We start from the raw sequence: 20,631 nt of genomic DNA, 5'->3' as shown, positions 1-20,631 counted from the left end.
TCCTGCAGCTGTTTTGTGTATAGTCAGGTGCTTGCCTAGCTCATTCTCCCAAGAAGCAGTTACCTTGCCTGATTCCAGAAGAAGATTCCCGTTCATGGCTTGCCAGGCAGAGGTAGCTGCCTACCTGCCACAGGGACTTAGGCGCTGAGCTCTGTGCTGGGTGGATCTTAGCACCCCCTCCTCTGGTTGGCATCTTCCATGGGCTGGCTGAGGCGGGTCCCCACCAGGCGTGCTGGCTTTTGTGGATTCCATTCTGGAGCGCCTCTCTCTCCCCTGTGCACCTAACTCCGGCGCAGTGGCATTCCCGAGACTTTCTACATGCCTAAAAGCTAAGCGTTGTGATCCTAGGCATCATGATGCCCCTGTCCTCTTGTGAATCCAGCTCCGAGGCTTTCCCTCCCCTGCTAAGAATGGGTGGATTTTGTTTGTTTGTTAACCGCAGGATAACTAAGGTATAGGCCAGTGGTTCTCAAAGTTTTCTACTGGTGATCCCCTGAGTGCAACACCCCCTTATAAATTAAAAACACTTGTTTATATATTTAACACCATTACAAATGCTGGAGGCAAAGCAGGGTTTAGATTGGAGGCTGACAGCTTGCGACCCCTACCTTGTAATAACCTCGCGACCCCCTGAGGGGTCCCGCCCCCCAGTTTGAGAACCCCCACTGTAGGCGCTATTCTAAAGTAAAAACACAGCAGCGGACAAGGCACTTTGGTTGCAGCAAGGATGAAAAGGCCTGAGAAAACGTGTCTGAAATAAGATCAAAGGGCAATGCGCTGACCCACTTGTGCCAAAGTAAAGTCGTGCAAATATTGTGTTGAAAACCTGTGCAATGTGTGTAATGGGGTGAGGGGCGGGGGGAAGTCTGTATAAGGAACAGCGGTAGATTTTCTTTAAAATGTATTCATGAGTAAGGCTAAGATTTTGTCACAGGCACTTTTAGTAAAAATCACGGGAAGGTCATGGGTGATAAATAAACCACAGAAGTCTGCTTCTGGGGCTGGCAGCTGGCGGCCAAGTCCCGCTGCCCGGGGCTGAAGTTGCAGTCACCTAAAATCACAGAATCCGCGACCAATTTGTAGCCTTATTGGTGAATATTTCAAATACGGTTTGCAACGCTTTACGCTACGGTCGGTGCTGTGTGCATTCCATGTGTGTGTCGCACGGAAACTCTCCGGCATAAGCTACATTGGAAAGAGATTAAAAAAGAAAAAAATACCTTCATACCGGGTTTTCTGTACAATAGCCCTGAGGGTTAACGCTGTAGAAGACTTTTTCCAGTTTACAAAAATATAGTAAAAGCGCTGTTGTCCGGCACTTTACCAAGCGGACAGCTCTGTAAACTGGCATTTCTGATCTTCGTTGAAAGTCTGGTTTATACTGTAGTCTGGTTGCCGCAGCGCCGGCAGGCTCCCTACCCGGCTCTGTGTGGCACCCTGGAAGCTCCCATTTCCCTGCTGCGAGGCAGAGGAATAGCCCTGGGGGCTTTGTGCACTGCCCTGCCCTGCCCTAAGTGCTGGCTCTGCAGCTCCCATTGGCCGAGAACTGCGGGGGCGGCACCTGTGGGTGGAGGCTGTGTGCAGAGCCACGTAGCCGCAGCTCTGCCTAGGAGCAGCAGGGACATGCTGCCGCTTGTGGGGAGCTGCCCGAGATGAGCGCTGCCTGGATCCGGCACTCTGCACTCCCTCCCATGCCCCAACCCCCTACCCCGAGCCCCCTCCCACACCCAAACTCCCTCCCAGATCCCCAACCCCATCCTCTCCCATACCCCAGCCCCCTGAGCCCCCTCCCGTACCCGAACTCCCTTCCTCTTAGTTAACCAGAATTTTTGACTTACCAGCACCCCCATTCCCCCAACATGCTGGATAACAAAGCTTTTATTGTACCTTTCTTTGTATCCCAATTTCTATTTGGGGAAACAACAGCTCAAAAAGGCTCCCCCGCCAGCCTCTGCCTCCATTCCGGGCCATTTTTCCCACTCATTATTCAACCAAAGGACTCTAGGAGTCTGAGAAACTGAATTCTACTTTATTGTTTTAAAGCAAGAAATAAAAGACACCCTGCCCAACACCCAGCCTGGCAAATTGCTGCCCCTGGCTCCTGCACTCACCAAAACAGAGCGCCATTTTGCAGCTGGTAGAAAACAGGAGAATGCATGAGAGATCCTGGTATCCCATCACAGCCACACATACTTCAAGAGACCCAGTGAGTGCAGCTCAATCCGAGCTAGAGAACAAGGCGAATGTACAGAGGCAGCATCTCCAATCCCAGCTGAGGCTTTTATTTACCACGGGACATGCCTGGTTTGTGTGGGGCCAACGTGGACGAGAGTCTCCGTTGCCCCCACGCAGGTGCTGCGGCAGATGGGGAGAGGGTGACCAGTGACCAACTCCATTGCCCTCTGCTTCGGTATTAGAGGTCAGCCTGGCTTCAGGCCAGGTGGCTTCTTAGCCTCTTCCTCCCAGGAATCCGGGGATGCCCCCACCCCACACCCTCTGCATCCCTTCCCTTGGGGCATCATGCACAGAAATCAGAGATGTCCTCACCTGACACTCATAGGACATTGCTTGGTTCTCAGGCTCCTCAGCTCTGTATATTCCAGCTTCCATGCTCTCCCTGTCCTGACAGTATTTCTCATCACTGCCGGGATCAGGCAGTAACATCCTTCCCCAGTTCAGTCTCTGCCTCTCGGGCTGCGACTTTCACTCCACCCCTGTTCCCCCTCCTCAGCGTTCGTGCCCATGGTTACTCATAACGACCATTGCTCAAACCACACTAAAAACTCACACCAAAAGGGTGTGGAAACAGACTAAAAGAAAGGAAAATCGCTCGCTTCTCATGCAGTCCCCAGTGCGTCGACATGACGTCCCGTCAGGCTAAACGAAGCATGACATGTGTGACCAAATGGCCTTCAAGGACATAAACAATACCTGACTCTTTGAGGGCGGGCAGTAAAACTATTTCAGGTTCATACACACTGACATCGCAGAGTATGTTCGATGTGATGCAGAGAAAAACGGATGTACCTGTGTTCTCTGCTGAACTGCCTATTCCCACTTCCCCCGGAGACCTCTTCTTATTTAGCCCTATTATTTACAAAAGGTTTGCAACCTCATAATGAAAAACAAAATAAGACCACAAGGATGGCCACACTAGATCAGACCAAAGGTCCACCTAGCCCAGGATCCTGTCTTCCAACAGTGGCCAATGCCAGGGGCTCCAGAGAGAATGAACAGAACAGGGAATCATCAAGGGATCCACCCCGTCGCCCATTCCCAGCTTCTGAGAAACAGGGACTAGGGACACCATCCCTGCCCATCCTGGCTAATAGCGATTGATGGATCTATCCTCCACGAACTTATCAAGTTCTTTTTTGAACCTGTTATAGTCTTGGCCTTCACAACATCTTCTGGCAAGGAGTTCCACAGGTTGATAATGCATAGTGTGAAGAAATATTCCTTTTGTTTGTTGTAAACCTGCTGCCTATTAATTCCATTTGGTGACCCCTAGTTCTTGTGTTATGCCAAAGAGTAAATAACATGTCCTTATTTGCTTTCTCCACACCAGTCATGATTTCATAGACCTCAATCATAACCGCCCTTAGTTGTCTCTTTTCCAAGCTGAAAGGTCCCAGTCTTATTAAACTCTCCTCATACGGAAGTCATTCTGTACCCCTAATCATTTTTGGTGCCCTTTTCTGAACCTTTTCCAATTCCAATATATCTTTTTTGAGATGGGGCAACAACATCTGCATGCAGTATTCAAGATGTGGGTGTACCATGGATTTATATAGAGGTGATATGATATTTTCTGTTTTATTATCTATCCCTTTCTTAATGATTCCCAACATTCTGTTTGCTTTTTTGACTGTCGCTGCACAGAGAATTATCCACAATGACTCCAAGATCTTTCCTGAGTGTAAACACCTCATTTAGACCCCATCATTTTATATGTATAGTTGGGATTATGTTTTCCAATGTGCATTAATTTGCATTATTCAAAACCTTATAAAAAAACAACCTTCCCATCTGCAAACAGGCTGAGCTTGGCAGGAAAATGCCCAGAAGCTGCTTTATCAATGAAGTGGGGTTTAAACTCAGAAGGCTCACATTGGATTTGGGATACACTGGTATCATGACAATTTCAGCTCCAACCCTGGTGAGTCTGACATAGGATCACAGCGTCTCAAAGAGCAATTCCTAACCCTGGGTACCTGAGAGCAGTGCGGCATGTGACACTTTGAGAGGAGGAAGGGTAGAACGGGGGAAATAAACTCTCCATGGCTTGGACAGATGCTGCTGTCATGAGGGGAGACCATGAAGGTGACGGGCAAAGGAGGGGAATTGCTGTAACTCACCCCCTTGCCTCCAAGTAACATGGAGGCTTCTCCACCATGTTTTTCTCTCCCCTGCTCCAGCTCTTTGAGAATCGCCTCTTTCGTTCTATAAACAGAGCCGGCAGCTTCTCCAGCACAACCTACGGCACAGTGAGAAGACCTGAGAATGAGACAATCTGTCGGCACTGGGTCGGATTCATCTTTTTTGGGCACCGGCACCCAGACTGTGGCCCTGCCTCCCATTCTTTCCTGAGGCCCCGCCCTCACCTGGCCTCTTCCCCAGAGGCCTCACCCCCACCTGGCCTCTTCCCCCTGAGACCTGCCCACGCTCTGCCCCAAGGCCCTGCCCCCGTTCAGTTTCTCTGCCCTGAGGCTCCACTCTTGCTTGGCCTCTTCTCTCCCCCCCCCCCCGAAGCCCACCCGCTCTCCACCCCGAGGCCCCACCCCCACTTGGCCTCTCTGCCCTGAGGCCCTGCCCACCACTCACACGGAGGGACGGGGTGGAGAACAGCAAGCAGGCTGGTGCCATTGTAAACCCAGCACTGGTCCCAAAGGAAGAACTCAGCGACTCTGACAATCACTCTGCTAACAGTGGGGACTATTGCGAACGAGATACTCAGAGTCGGTCGAGACGAGTAAATGCGTTGGAGGTTTGGTCCGGGTCAGGAGAAATGTGCTACCTATGCCTAATTCCTAGTCGAGCGGAACAGCCAATGGGGCTTGCTTTGAGAGGAGATTCCTAGGGCTTTAGGCTTTTGCAGGCGTCCTACACTGGGATGTTACGGAAACCAGTGCCTCTCAGAGGGGTAATGATATGGGGCAGCACCTCTCTAACCGCAACCCTTCTCCCATGATCCTCAAATTTCTCTCCTGGGTGGAGTGTCTGATGTCCAAATGGCGTTAGCTCTGCTTGGAACTTTTCCCACGGTAACGACCTTTAAGAGGTCTCTTCCCTGGGTGCATTTGCTGATGCCTGGCACAAACTAACCCAGGCTGACACTTCTGCCACCCTCAAGGTTTGGCTCCCATGTGGATTTTCTGGTGCACAATGAGTTGGGAGCTCTGGCTGAAGCTTTTCCCGCAGTGAAGGCAGTAATAGGGCTTCTCTCCCGTGTGGATTCCCTGATGTCTAATGAGGCTGGAGCTCAGGTTGAAACCTTTCCCACAGTCCGAGCATTTGTAGGGTTTCTCCCCCCTGTGCAGTCGCTGATGGGTAATGAGCTGTGAGCTCTGAATGAAGCTTTTCCCACATTCTAGGCAGTTGTAGGGTTTCTCTCCCGTGTGGATTCTCTGATGCGCAATCAGGTTGGAGCTCTGCCTGAAGCTTTTCCCACAGTGCCGGCATTTACAGGGCCTCTCCCCCGTGTGCAGTCTCTGATGTACCACGAAGTTGGAGTTCCGATTGAAAGTCTTCCCACAGTCCAGGCATTTGTAGGGTTCCTCGCCCGTGTGGATTCTGTGATGCACAATAAGCTCTGAGGTCCGACTGAACCTTTCCCCACAGTCGGGGCATTTATAGGGTCTTTCTCCTGTGTGGATTCTCTGATGGGCAACAAGAACGGAGCTTTGTATGAAACTTTTCCCGCACTCAAGGCATTTGTAGGGCCTTTCGCCCGTGTGGATTCTGTGATGGGCGATGAGGTGCGAGTTGTCACTAAAACTTTTCCCACATTCCAGGCACTTATAGGGTCTTTCTCCCGTGTGGGTTCGCTGATGTCTGATGAGAAGCGAGCTCTGACTGAAGCTTTTCCCGCAGTCAAGGCATTTATAGGATTTCTCCCCCGTGTGGGTTCTCTGATGTCTAATAAGATACGAGCGCCAATGAAAGCTTTTCCCGCACTCCGCGCACGTGTTGTCTCTCTCTCCGGCGTGGATTCTTGGCCGGGCTGCGGTTTCCTTGAGATCGCTGCATCCTCCTGCACGGTGAATGGATTGAGCCACGTTCTCCCCTGGTTGGTTTCCCTGCTGCCTCTCTGACCCGCATTGACTTCTGGAGCCCTTTGCGTGACTCTGGAGAAAGTTCCTTTCTGATGTCGCCGATAACACTCCGTGTGGTTTTGCTTGCCCAAGGCCATCCTGCCGTGGCTTCTCCTCCCCGTTCTCACTCACCATCTTGCCAACTTCTGGGACAGAGAGAGAATCTGGACGCGAGTCATTCCCTGTGCCAGGCAAAAGGGGAACTGCAAAGAGAGGGAACACGGCAGGATAACTGATGGGGAAATTGAGATAGGTAAAATTTCTAACCCTTCTGTCGTTTTAACTTCTCTGAAGTGGGTTCCCGGTGCTCCATGAGCCATTACAACTGGGATAGTCTGCCTCATCTGTTACCTGTCAGCTCTGTGTTCTTGGGGAGCCAGGGGGCAGGATCCAGCCTGTCTGACTCACCCCACCCCCCTTCCTCAGCCTCTGCTTAAACCAAAGCCAGTCAGAAGAAAGACTTACAAAAAGCAATGAAAAGGCCGTGGAAGACACACCTAACCCACCCCCGCCCCCACCCGGACAAGGGTGACAGGATTAAGGCAACTCCCCTAGCCTCATTTGCATCGAAGATGGGACAGGGAGGCATCTCCATTAGTGTACAGACTGGAGACCAGAGATTCCAAGGCAAGAACCACATTGAACTCTAGGACCAGAAAAGCAGGGAAGCACTGCATGATGGGGGATTTCTGCTCCAGATGTTAATGAACCCAGGCCTGCACACACCCAACTTTGTAGTTGTCAGACCAATTCTAGTAATAAATCCTTTACTGGTATCCAGAGCCGCCCGGGGGGTGGGCGGGCAAGAGGGGCAATTTGCCCCAGCCCCGGGCCTGCAGGGGTCCCCATGATAGTTTTTCGGGGCCCCTGGAGCGGGGTCCTTCACTCACTCCCGGGGCCCCAGAAAACTCTCCTGGGGCCCGGGCCCCCGGAGCTTCTTCCGTTCCAGGTCATCATCAGCAATTTGGCGGCGGGCGGTCCTTCCGCTCCAGAACCAGCCGCCGAAGTGCCCTGAAGACCCACAGCAGATGGTCCTTCCAGCACTTCAGCGGCGGGTCCTGGGGCGGGTCCCGGGGCGGGTCTTCGGTGGCAATTCAGCGGCAGGGGGTCCTTCCGCCCCAGGACCCGCCGCTGAAGTACCAGATCTTTGGCAGCAATTCCCCGCCGCCGAAGACCCCAGGCCCCCTGAATCCTCTGGGCGGCCCTGTTGGTATCCAAAATACTGAAGCTGCCTAATTGCATTGTGAGCTCCCTGGAAGGAACACCGCCCATAGCCAGGAATGAGCAGTTCCTGTTGTCTAGCCTGAACAAAACAACTTTGGTACACACTGCATCGTGGGATATCCTGCAGATAGTAGATGCCATCAGGGAACTCAGAGTGCAGAAGAAGAGGAATGTCCGAGCGATCTTCTCTGAGACCCTTCCTGGCCCATGGGAAAAAGAAGACAGAAGGCAATAGATTCTGGAAGTGAATCACTGGCTCGATAAAGGGCATAAGGTGGAGAGTTTGAGGGTTTGGGGACACTGGTCCACCTTTTCTGTGAAGAGAGGGCTGTATCATTTGGAAGGCCTCTACCTCAGTAGAAGAGGGACCAATCTTCTCAGGGACTGATTTGCCTACGGTAATTAGGAGGGCGTTTAATAACAAAAGGGCAGGGTAAAAAGAGGAACATTCAGAGCACTCAGCACAAAAGCAAAATGGTGGGAACAAAATTAATCAAGGATGCAAAGGACACAAAGAGAAGAAATTCTTGAATTGCCAATATTAGGAACCTGGGGAAGAAACAAGAGGAACTGGAATGACTCATTTCCGAGCATAAATCTGATCTCGCTGATATTACGGATCCCTGGTAGCATGATTCCCATGACTGGAAGGTTAAAATAAATGGCTATAACCTATCTAGGAAGGACAGAGTGGGCAAAAGTGGGGAGCCAGTGACATCACTGATGACTTGGAAGAAAATGATCTTCAATGGTTATGGATCAATGTCCTAACAGATAAAGCACAAGATGGGGTATTAGTTGGTATCTGCTTCAGACCCTCAAATTTCACTAGGGAACAGGATGACCAGCTCCTTAAGAACCTATCTATAAAGGGTAGGGGGAAAAAGCTGTGTGATCATGGGGGACTTCAGTTTGAGTGATATACGCTGGAGGTCTCATGCCACCAGTGCTAAAACGTCCTTGAAATCCCTAAACATTATAGGTGGCAGTTACCCACTCAAACAATCAATGGTAACTTAGGTACCAGCGATCACGACTTGATCACATTTATATACTTGGTCCAGTTTCGCAAATCTGAAGACAATAATGAGCCAGATAAGCTCAGAGGAAGAATTTAAGCAGAAAAAATTGAATGACAATTGGGAATTGTTTAAGAACTTGATGCTCAAAAAGCAATGGCCCACAATCCAGGAAGGAGGATCTATTGGGTAAAAAAAATGAACTGGCTTAGAGAGGAAGTGAATGCAGCTATAAAAATTTAAATATATAAGATATATTAAAAATGGTAGAAAGGAAAAGTTAATAGTAACTAATATAAATCAGACGCTAGACATTGTAGAAAATTGATAAGGAAAGCAAAGAGAAAAAAGACAAACTCTATGGCTAGCGGAGTGAAGGACAATAAGAAGTTTTTTAAGTCCATTAGGAACAAAAAGAATCCTAACAATGGTACTGCAAGAGGGAAATGGTAGAATTTTCTACAATAATGCAGATGAGGCAGAAGTGTTCAACAAATATTTCTGTCCCATACTTGGGGAGGAAACAGATAATGTAGTCTATTATATAATGATACTCTTTCCATTTCAGGAGTACCTCAGGAGGCTGTTCAACAGCAGCTACTAAAGTTACACATTTTTAAATCTGCAGGACCAGATAACTTGCACCCAAGAGTTAAAAGAACTGGCTGAGGTGCTCACTGGATCATTAATGTTGATTTTCAATAAGTCTTGGAAAACCAAGGAATTTCCAGAAGACTGGAAGAAAGCTAATCTTGTGCCAACATTTAAAAAGGGTAAATGGGATGACTGGGCAACATAAGGGAGCAGCTGATACAGTACTTGATTAATAAAGAATCGAAGGAGGGTAACATAATTAATGCCAATCAACATGTATTTATGGAAAATAGATCCTGTCCAACAACCTTGATATCTTTCTTTGATGAGATTACATATTTGGTTGAAAAGAGGGTTGCCCATTTTGGTTGGACGTATTCCTGGAGGTTTCATCACACGATATAATCTTTAATTAAAGATTAATCTTTAAATCCTGGAGACTCCAGGACAATCCTGGAAGGTTGGCAACCCTAGTTGAAAAGGTCCTAGTGTTGATGTAATTATACTTAGACTTCTGTAAGGCGCGTGACTTGCTACCACGTGACATTTTGATTAAAAAACTAGAACGATATAAAATTAACAGGGCCCACATGAATGGTTTTAAAGCTGGCTAACTGGTGGGTCTCAACATTTTAAACAGGGAATCGCCATCGAGTGAGTGTGTTTCCGGCCAGTTCTTGCCCTTACGCTATTTAACATTTTTATTAATGACCTGGAAGAAAACATAAAATCATCACTAATGAAGTTTGCCGATGACACAAAAATGGGGGGAGTGGTAAATAACGAAGAGAACAGGTCACTGACGCCGAGCGATCGGGACCACTTGGTGAACTGGGTGCCAAGCCAACAACAGATGTTTCAACACGGCTAAATGTAAATGTCCACATCTAGGAACAGAGAACATTGGCCGTACTTACAGGCTGGGGGGCTCACTACGAAGAGGCAGTAATTCTGACGTAGATTTGGGTGTCATGGTGGATAATCAGCTAAACATGAGCTCCCAGCGCGATGCAGTGACTAAAAGGACAACTGAGATGCTTGGAGGCATAAACAGGGGAATCTCGGGTAGGAGCAGAGAGGTTGTTATTTTACCTCTGAATTTACCACAGTGCGACCTCGGCTAGAATACTGCGTCCAGTTCTGGTGTCCAAGAAGAATACGGACAATATGGAGCACGTTCAGAGAAGAGCCATAAGAACGATCCAAGGATTTGAAAAACGGCACAGTATTTTAACGGTGAAGGGAATTAACCACTGCAACAACTTACCAAGGGTGATGCAGGTTCTCCTTAACGGGACATTTTTAAATCAAGCCAGGTTGTTGTCCTGAAAGCTCTGTTCTAATTCAAACAGTAAGTGACTCAGGAAAGTCTCATGGCCCAGGGGCGTCAGAACGGGGGATGCGAGAGAAGGGACCATGCCTGTCCACTTTTCTCCAAGGGCCCGGCCCCCACCCCTCCTTTTCCCCCCAAGGCCCTGCTTCCAGCCAGGCCAGAAGCTGGAGCCCAGCCCAGGTAACAGCGGCCCTGGGAGCCTGGGCAGCTGTGGGAAGGTCTGGATCCTCCACCTGCCCGGGGCAGGAGGGCCCTAAGAACAACCCCCAACCCATGTCCCTGCCCCCAGGCCTGCTGCCCAGGGCAGATGGTAGGTTTGTGGGTCACAGCTGCCCAGGCGGATCCTACCATGGCCTGGCTGTGGCTGTTTGGCCCCTAAGGCCCCACCCTCAGCCAGAAGCTGGAGCCGGATCGGGGTAAGAGCCATGCAGGCAGCTGTGTGGAGCCACGGATCCTCCAATTGGCAGGGAGTCTGGGGAGGCAGGGAACCGGGTCGGGGGTGGGACAGGGCCAGCTTCTGACTTGGCTCGGAGGTGTGGCTTCGGGGGGAAGAAGAAGGGGAAGGGTGGGGTCATGAAGGGAGCAGGGCCTTGTGGTCCTCCCACTTTTAGGCAGAATCTGTTACCCCTGCTATGACTTATATGTAGCTGGATATCAGACAAGTTGATCACAGAAGTCCCATCTGACTTTATAAGCTATGCATCTAGGAAATGAAAGATTCCTGCTTAGAGTCAGCCCCTGTTGCCAAGTTTCACCTTGGCCTGGAGCCCAAGTAGCCAGAGACACATGGCTGGAAGCTTCTGCAGAGCCAGCTCCCGCTGCCGAATTTCGGCACCAAAGAGTTTAAGGATTCTAAGAGAGCCGGTCGAGTCTCTGAACAGCTCCACCTGCTGTGGTGACAGTGAGAAAGTCAAGTCAGAGGGGAGTGAAATCAGACGAGATCAGGGTGTCCCATCCATTGGTAGAGCCTTTGTCACAAAGCACATTGATTGTAATATGACCCTGTGATGCGCTGGGGGGACATGGGATCTGAACGGATGGGAACATGGTCACTGAACCCCTGGGGAAAAGCAGATGGCTGATGGGGGGTGGGGGTGTGTGGATGAAAATCTCTCTCTCTGAATCTGGGATGATGGGACCCAGTCCCCTGAAATTTAATGGACCAGGGAAGAACTTGAGAAGGTGAACTGGCCACATCACAGACCTCCCCACTGCAGCGTCTAATAACCGAGGGGACGGGAATCCCTTACCTCGTGAGGTCACCATCACATAGTTCTCCTGCATGACGTCCCTGTAGAGGGCTCTCTGAGCGGGGTCCAGCAGAGCCCCCTGCCCCTGGGTGAAATACACAGCCACCTCCTCGAAGCTCACCAGCACCTGGGACAACAAGAGTTCCCCACTTAGCACCTGCTGCCCCAGCCACAATCCCGCTAGTCATGGGGGAGGAGGTACGATAAAATGGAAGCTTGGGGGGCGGGGGACACCAAGTAGCAGAATCCCACCCTCACCCTGCTCAGAGCTGCCAGGAAGCTTCAGGGTGGGGAGAAGAGAGAGCTCCTTGTCCCTCCCAGCTGAAGGAGGGGGGCAGGGGCCTTCCCGGTTGTCACAGGCCTACTAGCCAGAGGCTGGTACAGGAGATGGAGCCCCTCAGCAGGGTCCATGGACAGGAATCCCGACCGCCTCCCCAGCCAATTTGAGGGCCCTGGAAAAGCCTTCCCCCACTGCAGCCCCGAGGCTGGAAGAGCTTCTCCGGTCTCGGCGCCACAGTGGGGGGATAGGGTGACCAGATGTCCCGATTTTATAGGGACAGTCTTGATTTTTGGGTCTTTTTCTTATATAGGCTCCTATTACCCCCCCACCCTCTGTCCCGATTTTTCACATTTGCTGTCTGGTCACCCTAGCGGGGGGGGGGGGGGGGCTAAAGAGCGAGCAGGGGGGCGGGACCACGGGGAAGGGGCGGAACAGGATGGGGCTGTGGGCGGGGCTGCAGGTGGAAGGGTGGGGCAGGGCCACGGTTCTGGCACCGCCCCCACCCCCCCCGCTCCAATGCTCTGGCCCAGCATACCCAGGAGACCTTAATCAGCCTCTGGTGATTGTGGTGTGAAAAAATGGGACTCTGGACTTTAATGACGCCTCGACCAAGAAATCTGGACCTTGACCAAAAATATCTATGTAGAATTGGCTCCACCAGGCTGGGAAAACTCGGGGTCACTTTATCCCAGCGCCAACCCGGCCCCTTCCACCAGGACTAACCCCCCGCCCCCAGTAACAGAATCTCTAAGCCCAATGCTAGAAAAGGGGGACACAGTCCCCACGGGCAGTGGGTCCCAGGGGCGCGGGAATAATCTGTACAGTGGGGGGCTGCAAACCCTGGATATGATGGGAACCCCTTCAAGCCGGGGAGGGGGCAGCGGCAGCACCCCTAGTCCCAGCCCCCAGGGCAGAGTCACTTTCCTGCCCAGCTCCAGCCCTTTCCCCCAGGTCTCCCCTTCACCTGCAGGCACCGGAGAAAGTCCCCACCCGGGCTGGGCACAGGGGGGGTCCAGGTCAGCAGCAGCTGCTGGGGGGTGCAAGCTCCTAGATCACAATGGAGAAGGCAGCAACCCGGCGCATGGGGCTGACCCAGGAAGCTCAATAGTATTAAAGGGAGAGAGACAGAAAGCGGGGCCCTCCCATCCCCACAGCCAGGGCCCTCTGGTGGCAGCTGGGAGCGAATAAAGCAGAGGCAGAGCCCTAGGCAGGCTTGAAAACATTGTACTTCAAACAAAAGGCCTGTTTTCTTAGCACCCCCTCCCCACCCCTCCGCCTAGGGTGACCGGAGCTCCCGATTTTATAGGGACTGTCCCAATATTTGGGGCTTTTTCGTATATAGGCTCCTATTACCCCCCCACGTCCCGATTTTTCACCCTTTCTGTCTGGTCCCCCTACCTCCGCCCAATATCATCCTCAATACTCACCTGTGTTCTCCAGGGGTCTTTCCTGCTGTGGGCAGAGGCAGATTAAGGTTTCCCGGGGCCCCTCCCCACCCTTCCGCCTGTGCCCCTGCCCCCATTGCAGGCCCCCCATCCACTGCCGCCCCGCAACTTGTTGGCTCCTTTCTGCCCCCCACAGCTGTGGCCCCAAGACCAGAGAAGCTCTGTCCGTCCCTCCCCCCACACACCCAGACACATCAGGGCCTGGGGGCCACAGCAGGGAGTGAGAACTCCCCCAGCCTGAGGCCATGGCAGGGAGCCAGAGCTTCTCCAGTCCCAGGGCCGGAGCTGGGGTCCGGGTACTGGACCTTCCCCCTCCACCACACACTTCTGTCACGGCACTGGGTCTTTGCCCACCCCAGCCTCCCGGTGCTTCTGCTGGGCCCCTGGACACCCTGCCCACCCCACAGCTTCTGCAAGAGCACTGGGCTTCCCCTGCCCTGCAGTGGATTTCTGCTGGAGTGCCCATTTTTCTGGGCCCCCCAGTTGGCCGGGGCCCCTGGCACAGGCCCCATAGGCCCACTGGATAATCCACCACTGACTGGGTTTTTCACACTCCTGAGCGATGTAGTTATCCTGATCTAGGGCTGCAGTTTATCTATTTGTGCAAAAATCTGGATTTGAACCTTTTTAAAATTTTCAGCCATTTAAACTGTCACAGTGGTGGGAAATTATGGGACGAGATGTGGAGGATGTCAAACAATGATTATTTAACATCAGTAGACGCAGAGTTTCCAGCCAGTCAAGCTGTATAAATGTTAAAACACAAATGGTCAACCACAAAGCCTTCATAGTCAGGAGCCTTAAAGCAAACTCAGAGGTTCTCAAGCAGAATTTTTCTTATTTTGCCTGTCCGTAAATTTCGATGCTTAGCAAAGGAAATATTTTTTCCTCGGGTTCTGCATGCGGCGATTCAATGTTTACCCATAAAAATCAAATCCTTCCAAGGCTGCCCACGTGGGCAAGGGCGGTAGCCAGAAGGCTGGGGCAGTACGGAGCTGGACTGCCCCTGGGACCCTTTATGAGGGGGCAGGCAGCCCAAGGGGGCCTGGGGCTCAGAGCAATAGTAGGAGGGGCTGGAGCTTGAGTGCGGGTGGCTGTGGGGAGGTGAAGGGTTGGGTCTGGTCTGGAGGCTTGCGTGTCCCAGGTTTTTGTAGCCCGAGCTACAGCGTACATGAATACGCCTCCCCGAGCTGCTCAGATGGAGATGCCACTTACCCCTAAGATAGGGGACCTGCTGTTAGCATGAATGTCCGTCCCGAACTGGGTGAAGGACAGTCCTGAAATGCAGAGTTCAAGTCCTGGTCCTGGGCTGAATGACTCTGGGACACCATTTGTCCCGGCTTCCTTGCAGCTCTGCTCCCCACGCGCTCAAGGCTCAGGGATGGTGCCGGTCAGTTCCCTGTGGGCCTTAGCCCCCCCCCCTCACCACAAGGCCCTGCTCCTCCACTGTCCACACCCCCCACCCCCCAGGCCACACTTAGGGTGACCAGATGTCCCAATTTTATAGGGACAATCCCGATGTTTGGGTATTTTTCTTGTATAGGCTCCTATTGCCACCCAACGCCTGTCCTGATTTTTCACACTTGCTGTCTGGTCACCCTAGCCCCACTCCCTCACCAAGCCGGAGAGCTGGGCTGTAGTAAGAGCCGCCCAGGAAGCCTGGGCTGCTGTGGGGAGCGCCAGACCCTCCGCCTGCCCTGGGCAGCTCACCCCGGGGGGCAGGGAAATGGTCCAGGGGCTAATCTCGAGCAACCCAGCCCCTCGCCCAGGGTAGGTGGAAGGGCCAGGGCCGGTGGGCTAGCCTCCCCAAAGGTGGTCACCCGTTGCCCTGTTTGAAACTGTTGTGATGGGGATGCAGGGGGTGACGGGGGAAGAATGGAAGAGAAAAAACAAATGGGGACTTGAGGTCCTAGAATGACAGAGAGTGGCCACAAGGTGGCAGCAGGACCTAAGGATTAGGAAATTGGAGGTTTCCTATGGACTAACTCAGGGGCAGAGGGCTACTATGCTTTATATTAGGGCTATCAAACGATTTTAAAAAATAACGGATTAATCGCGAGATTTAAAAAATTCGTTGCAGTTTTAATCGAACTATTAAACAATCCTAGAATATCAATGGAAATGTGTTATAAAGATTTTTGGACGTTTTTCTACATTTTCAAATACGCTGATTTCAATTACAATGCAGAATACAAAATGTACAGTGCTCGCTTTATATGATTATATTTTATTACAAATATTTGCACTGTAAAATAAGATAAGCAATCTACAAGTCGAAGCATGAGGGGGCATACAAATGTTTAGTGCATCTGGCACATAAATACCTTAACACCCCGGCTACAAAAGTTCCATGTGAACACCCGTTCTCACTTTCAGGTGACATTGTAAACAAGAAGCGGGCAGCATTATCTCCTGTAAATATAAACAAACTTGTTTCTCTTAGCGATTGGCTGAACAAGAAGTAGGACTGAGTGGACTTGTAGGTGCTAAAGTTTTACACTGTTTTGTTTTTGAGTGCCGTTATGTAGAAAATAATTCTACATTTGTAAGTTGCACTTTCATGATAAAGAGATCACACAGCAGTGCTTGCACGAGGTGAAACCAAACATACTATTTATGTTGTTTGTCTTTTCTACTATTGATCTATTTGTGATCAGATCAAGTGAGCACTGTACACTTTGTATTCTGTATTGTAACTGAAATCAATATATTTGAAAATGTAGAAAGACATCCAAAAATATTTAGAATACATTTCAATTGGTATTATTGCTATGATTGTTTAACAGTGCGATTAAAACTGATTCATTGTAATTAATTTTATAATCGAGATAATGCAAAACAAATGAATCGCTCGAGTTAACGGCTATTAATTGACAGCCCAACTTTATATGGACTGGCTTTGCATGACTTGGAGGGCTGCTATACTTTATATAGACTGATTCTCTGATTCTTCAAAGGACGTGGGAGAGCATAGCCACTGGGGCAGGAAGCAGATCTGAGACATTTGTCACCAGGGCACTGATGGTGTCAGAGGCTGGCTGGGGATGCACCTGACTGGGGTTAGGGGCTGCTCCCTGCTTCTCTCCAGCAATGACACCTCTGTTTCCTTCCATGCACAGCGACCATCTCTTGTGTCACAGGCAGGATCGGCCCTTCCCCCAGCGCTGGCCTCTGCCTTGAATGCTTCAAAAGTGCGAGATTCTCCCCTGTTCTTAGTGTGGAACCCAGGCTCCCAGCTCAGGCTGCGCCCCTGAAACATGAAGGTTAAAGATCTCCTAGGGCCCTGCTCTCACCTCTCCTTGTGCCTGCTGCCCATGGCCCTGGACGGCTCCTGCCCTTCGGAGCCATAGGAGAGGGGAGCACAAGGCAGACATGCCAAGTCCCATGGCACTCCCCGGCCCAAGGGCACTAGCCCCGGAACCAGCAGGAGAAGGGGGAAGAAATGACGGGGCCTGTGATTTGGGCCCTAGAAAGGGACTCAGGACAGCTGGATTCAACTTCTGGCTCGTTGTGCAAATCCCTCCATCTTTCTGTACATCAGGTCCCTCATCAGCAAACTTGGGACAACCACCACCCTTCCTTTCGCTGGTTTGTCTGTGCAGTGCCGGGCACATTGGGGCCCTGATCTCAGCTGGGGCAGGGCCTGTCTCTCCCTGTGTATCTGTGCAGCGCCGGGCACAACGGGTCCCTGATCTCAGCTGGGGCAGAACCTGTCTCTTGCTGTGTGTCTGTGCAGCGCCTGGCACAACGGGGCCCTGATTTCAGCTGGGGCAGGGCCTGTCTCTCCCTGTGTGTCTGTGCAGAGCCCGGCACAATGGGACCCTGATCTCAGCTGGGGCAAGGACTGTCTCTCGCTATATGTCTGTGCAGCGCCCAGCACAACGGGTCCCTGATCTCAGCTTGGGCAGAGCCTGTCTCTCTCCCTGCGTGTCTGTGCAGATCCCGGCACAACGGGGCCCTGATCTCAGCTGGGGCAGGGCCTGTCTCTTGCTGTGTGTCTGTGCAGCGCCTGGCACAACAGGGCCCTGATCTCAGCTGGGGCAGGGACTGTCTCTCCCTATGTGTCTGTGCAGCGCCCGGCACAACGGGGCCCTGGTCTCAGCTGGGGCAGGGCCTGTCTCTCACTGTGTGTCTGTGCAGCACCAGGCACAACGGGGCCCTGATCTCAGCTGGAGCCTCCATGAGCTACTGTAAAACAAATAGTCCTAACATCAGGTGTACAGGGAGGGGGCAGGGATCACATCTGGGAACGCTGGCCTAATTGACGAGAGAAACGACACCACTACAATTTGTTCTAAGCCCTTCAAGGATTCCATGCGGGAGGGGCTGAGGGCGGGAAGGGGAATCAGCTCCTGGATCAGGGAGCATTCCTTTGCTTTGTGTTTGTGCAGCACCTAGCACCGCAGAGCCCTGAGCCAGAGGAGAGGCTCCCAGGCACTACTCAACACAGACAATAACTAACACTCGTCTGTCTCAACGGAGTATTCCCGTGGGCCTTGCATTGCCTGTGCTCCTCTGAGTTGCCCCACTTCAGGGAACAGTCAGTGAAGAATGCCTAGGATTTGCTAAAAGCTTGTTGTGCTGCTGGTATTAAAACAAGGGGCTGATGCAAACATTTCCCCCCTGGAAACTGGGATGAAACCCATGTCCTCATAAGGAGAGGGTTCTAGGGGAGACTGGGAACCAGGACTCCTGGGTTCTATCCACAGCTCTAGGAGGGGAGTCTAGTGGGTTAGAGCCAGAGGGGCTGGAAGTCAGGACTCCTGGATTCCAGCTTGGGGAGGGGATCCTAGCGGTTAGAGCGGGGGAACTGGGGGGTCAGGACTCCCAGGTTCTACCCCCAGCTCTGGGAGGGGAGTGGGGCCTAGTGGGTTACAGCAGGGGGCTGGGAAGCAGGCCTACTGGGGGGCTATTTCACTCCTCATTCTGCCACGGTGGCCACTTCACTTCCACACTGTTTTTCTCCCCCAAGTTTAGGAATGTTTTGTCAGTCCCAGGTAGGAACTGAAGAGATGTCATTCACTGAGCCAGGACTTTCTTCACCCGCTCTTTGAAGGTCATTTACATCCTTCCCTTCTCTACCTCCCTACTGCGACACCAGCCCAACTTGTCTTCACCACTGAGAAATGGCAGGTACCACCCACTGCTCTGAAAATCCAAGGCAAGGAGGAATTCAGCCTTACCTTCCCATGGAGGAACTGGTGGTAAGGATACGACTATCCTGGGTGGGGCCTGCCCCTTCCGAGATCTCCAGATGTTCCTCCATAGATGTTCACACAGAGGGAAGGCTCTGAAACACTGCTTGTGACATTTGGCCTGGAGTTGCCCTGAGAAAGAGGCTTGGACACCTACCTACCTGTGATGAGTAAGAATCGCTGTGGATAGGTTAGAAGTCTGGAGGGCTGATGGTCTTATTCGCTATATCTTGCCAGCAGCATTAATGCCTCTCGAGTTAGCCTAGCTCGTGAGCAGCTGCACTGCAGAGGAAAAGCACAAAGAGATCCACTGAGCGGCACGGAGCCATCATGTTAGCAGCTGAGTAGCTGGGGTCAGTGGCTATCGCCGGCACCCTCTTCCAGGCCAGCCAGCTAGAGTTGAAAGCACCCCTGTGCTCATGTGGACGGGCCTCAAGTTAGGAGCAAGGTGTGAGTTAACTCTGCAGTGAAGACAAGCCCACCATGGACTGGAGATGGGACCATTCCAAACGGTTACCGTTGAGGTGGTTCAGTACTTCTATGCAGCTATTTCCCTCCCATCCCCACTCTCGGTGGGGTGGCCATGACCTTGGACTTTCTGCACCTCCCCTTCAGACCCAGCTGCAGGGCCAGAGAACAGTGGGTCCCTCTTCTCCGGTCTGGGGAGACAGGACCAGCCAACCTGGTCTCGGCCATGCAGCAGACCAACCAGGATGGAAACCTATCCCAGCCCAGCAACCAAGGCTGCAGGCATGCCCCAGCCTCCTGATTATGGAGAGGTTGCTGCAGACACATCTCAGGCAGAATCAACCCTGTTATAACCGTGCCAATGTGGGTGTGAGGCTCTAGCGGGGACCTTCATGAAAGATCCCCGAGGGTGCAGAAGCAATCAGAGGCAGCATGGTTCTGTGGGTAGAGCAGAGTGCTGGGTTCTGGTCTGCCATTGACCTGCTGTGTGTGACCGGAGGCATGTCACTCTCCTCCCCCAGCCCCACTGTGCCTCAGTTTACCCTCCTACACATTGGCTGTTTAGAATGGAAGCTCTTTAGGACAGGAGCTCACCCAAGAGGGCCCTGATCACCTTTGTATTAGAGGAGCATCACATGCTACCCCTGTTGCTTCAAACACGACAAGTCTTGGTCTCTATCTCGCTTCACAACCAGACCCCTTTGTAAAGCATGAAGGGTTTGGGCTCCATTATCACACATGGACATTGTCACATACCCTTCTCTTCTTCGGGCATGTTACAGTAATTACGTGAGCCAGAGAACCCACCCCACTACTCCCGCCATGGCTGCACAGTGGGCAACTGATCACCCCAAGATAACAAACCAACTAGTTAAGGTACATCTATACAACCCACCAGATAGTAATCAATCTATTGGGGATCGATTTTTGTCTCATCTAGATGCGATAAATCGAACCGCAGATCAACACCCGTACTCCACTTTGGCAGGAGGAGTTAGCAGCATCGACGGGGGAGCTGTGGCAGTCGACTTGCCGCCGCGAGGACGTCCAGGGAAGTCGAACTAAGATACGACTGCGACAAAGAGTCCTGTGGCACCTTATAGACTAACAGACGTATTGGAGCATGAGCTTTCGTGGGTGAATACCCACTTCGTCAGATGCAAGTATTCACCCACGAAAGCTTGTGTTCTAATATGTCTGTTAGTCTATAAGGTGCCACAGGACTCTTATCGCTTTTTACAGATCCACACTAACACGGCTACCCCTCTGATACTTAGTGCCAATGAGCACTTGGTCCCTTGAGACAAGACTCATTTCAGCCTCTCTCAACGGGTGTGATGAACTAGGAATGTTCTTAATGTTTTCTCTGAATACTGTGTTGGTGCCTCAGTGTCCCCATGGCAGTTCTTAAGTATCTGGCAGAGCAAAGGGCCAGTGCACCTAAATGCCTGGCACTCTGTCTCCTAGCAACTGCTGGCCTGGGCCCCCCCTGCAAAGGTGCCAGCTGAA

General features: G+C 51.8%; 1 protein-coding gene across 1 annotated transcript in view; it reads right to left on the bottom strand.

Moving 5' to 3' along the window:
- LOC127033375 (zinc finger protein 420-like) overlaps positions 1-20,631 on the bottom strand; it is a 43,008-nt gene that overhangs the window by 7,275 nt on the left and 15,102 nt on the right. Inside the window, exons 2-5 of the mRNA XM_050921412.1 lie at positions 18,816-18,936; positions 16,510-16,709; positions 11,735-11,861; positions 5,351-6,517 (exon numbers count right to left, since the gene is read on the bottom strand). Coding sequence (XP_050777369.1) covers positions 5,351-6,517; positions 11,735-11,861; positions 16,510-16,572 — 1,357 coding nt within the window. The 5' untranslated portion in view covers positions 16,573-16,709; positions 18,816-18,936. The remainder of the gene's footprint in view (positions 1-5,350; positions 6,518-11,734; positions 11,862-16,509; positions 16,710-18,815; positions 18,937-20,631) is intronic.

The sequence above is a fragment of the Gopherus flavomarginatus genome, chromosome 12, assembly GCF_025201925.1.
Source record: "Gopherus flavomarginatus isolate rGopFla2 chromosome 12, rGopFla2.mat.asm, whole genome shotgun sequence".
In the NCBI taxonomy this organism is placed as follows: domain Eukaryota; kingdom Metazoa; phylum Chordata; order Testudines; family Testudinidae; genus Gopherus; species Gopherus flavomarginatus.
This window is presented reverse-complemented; position numbering and strand designations above follow the sequence as displayed.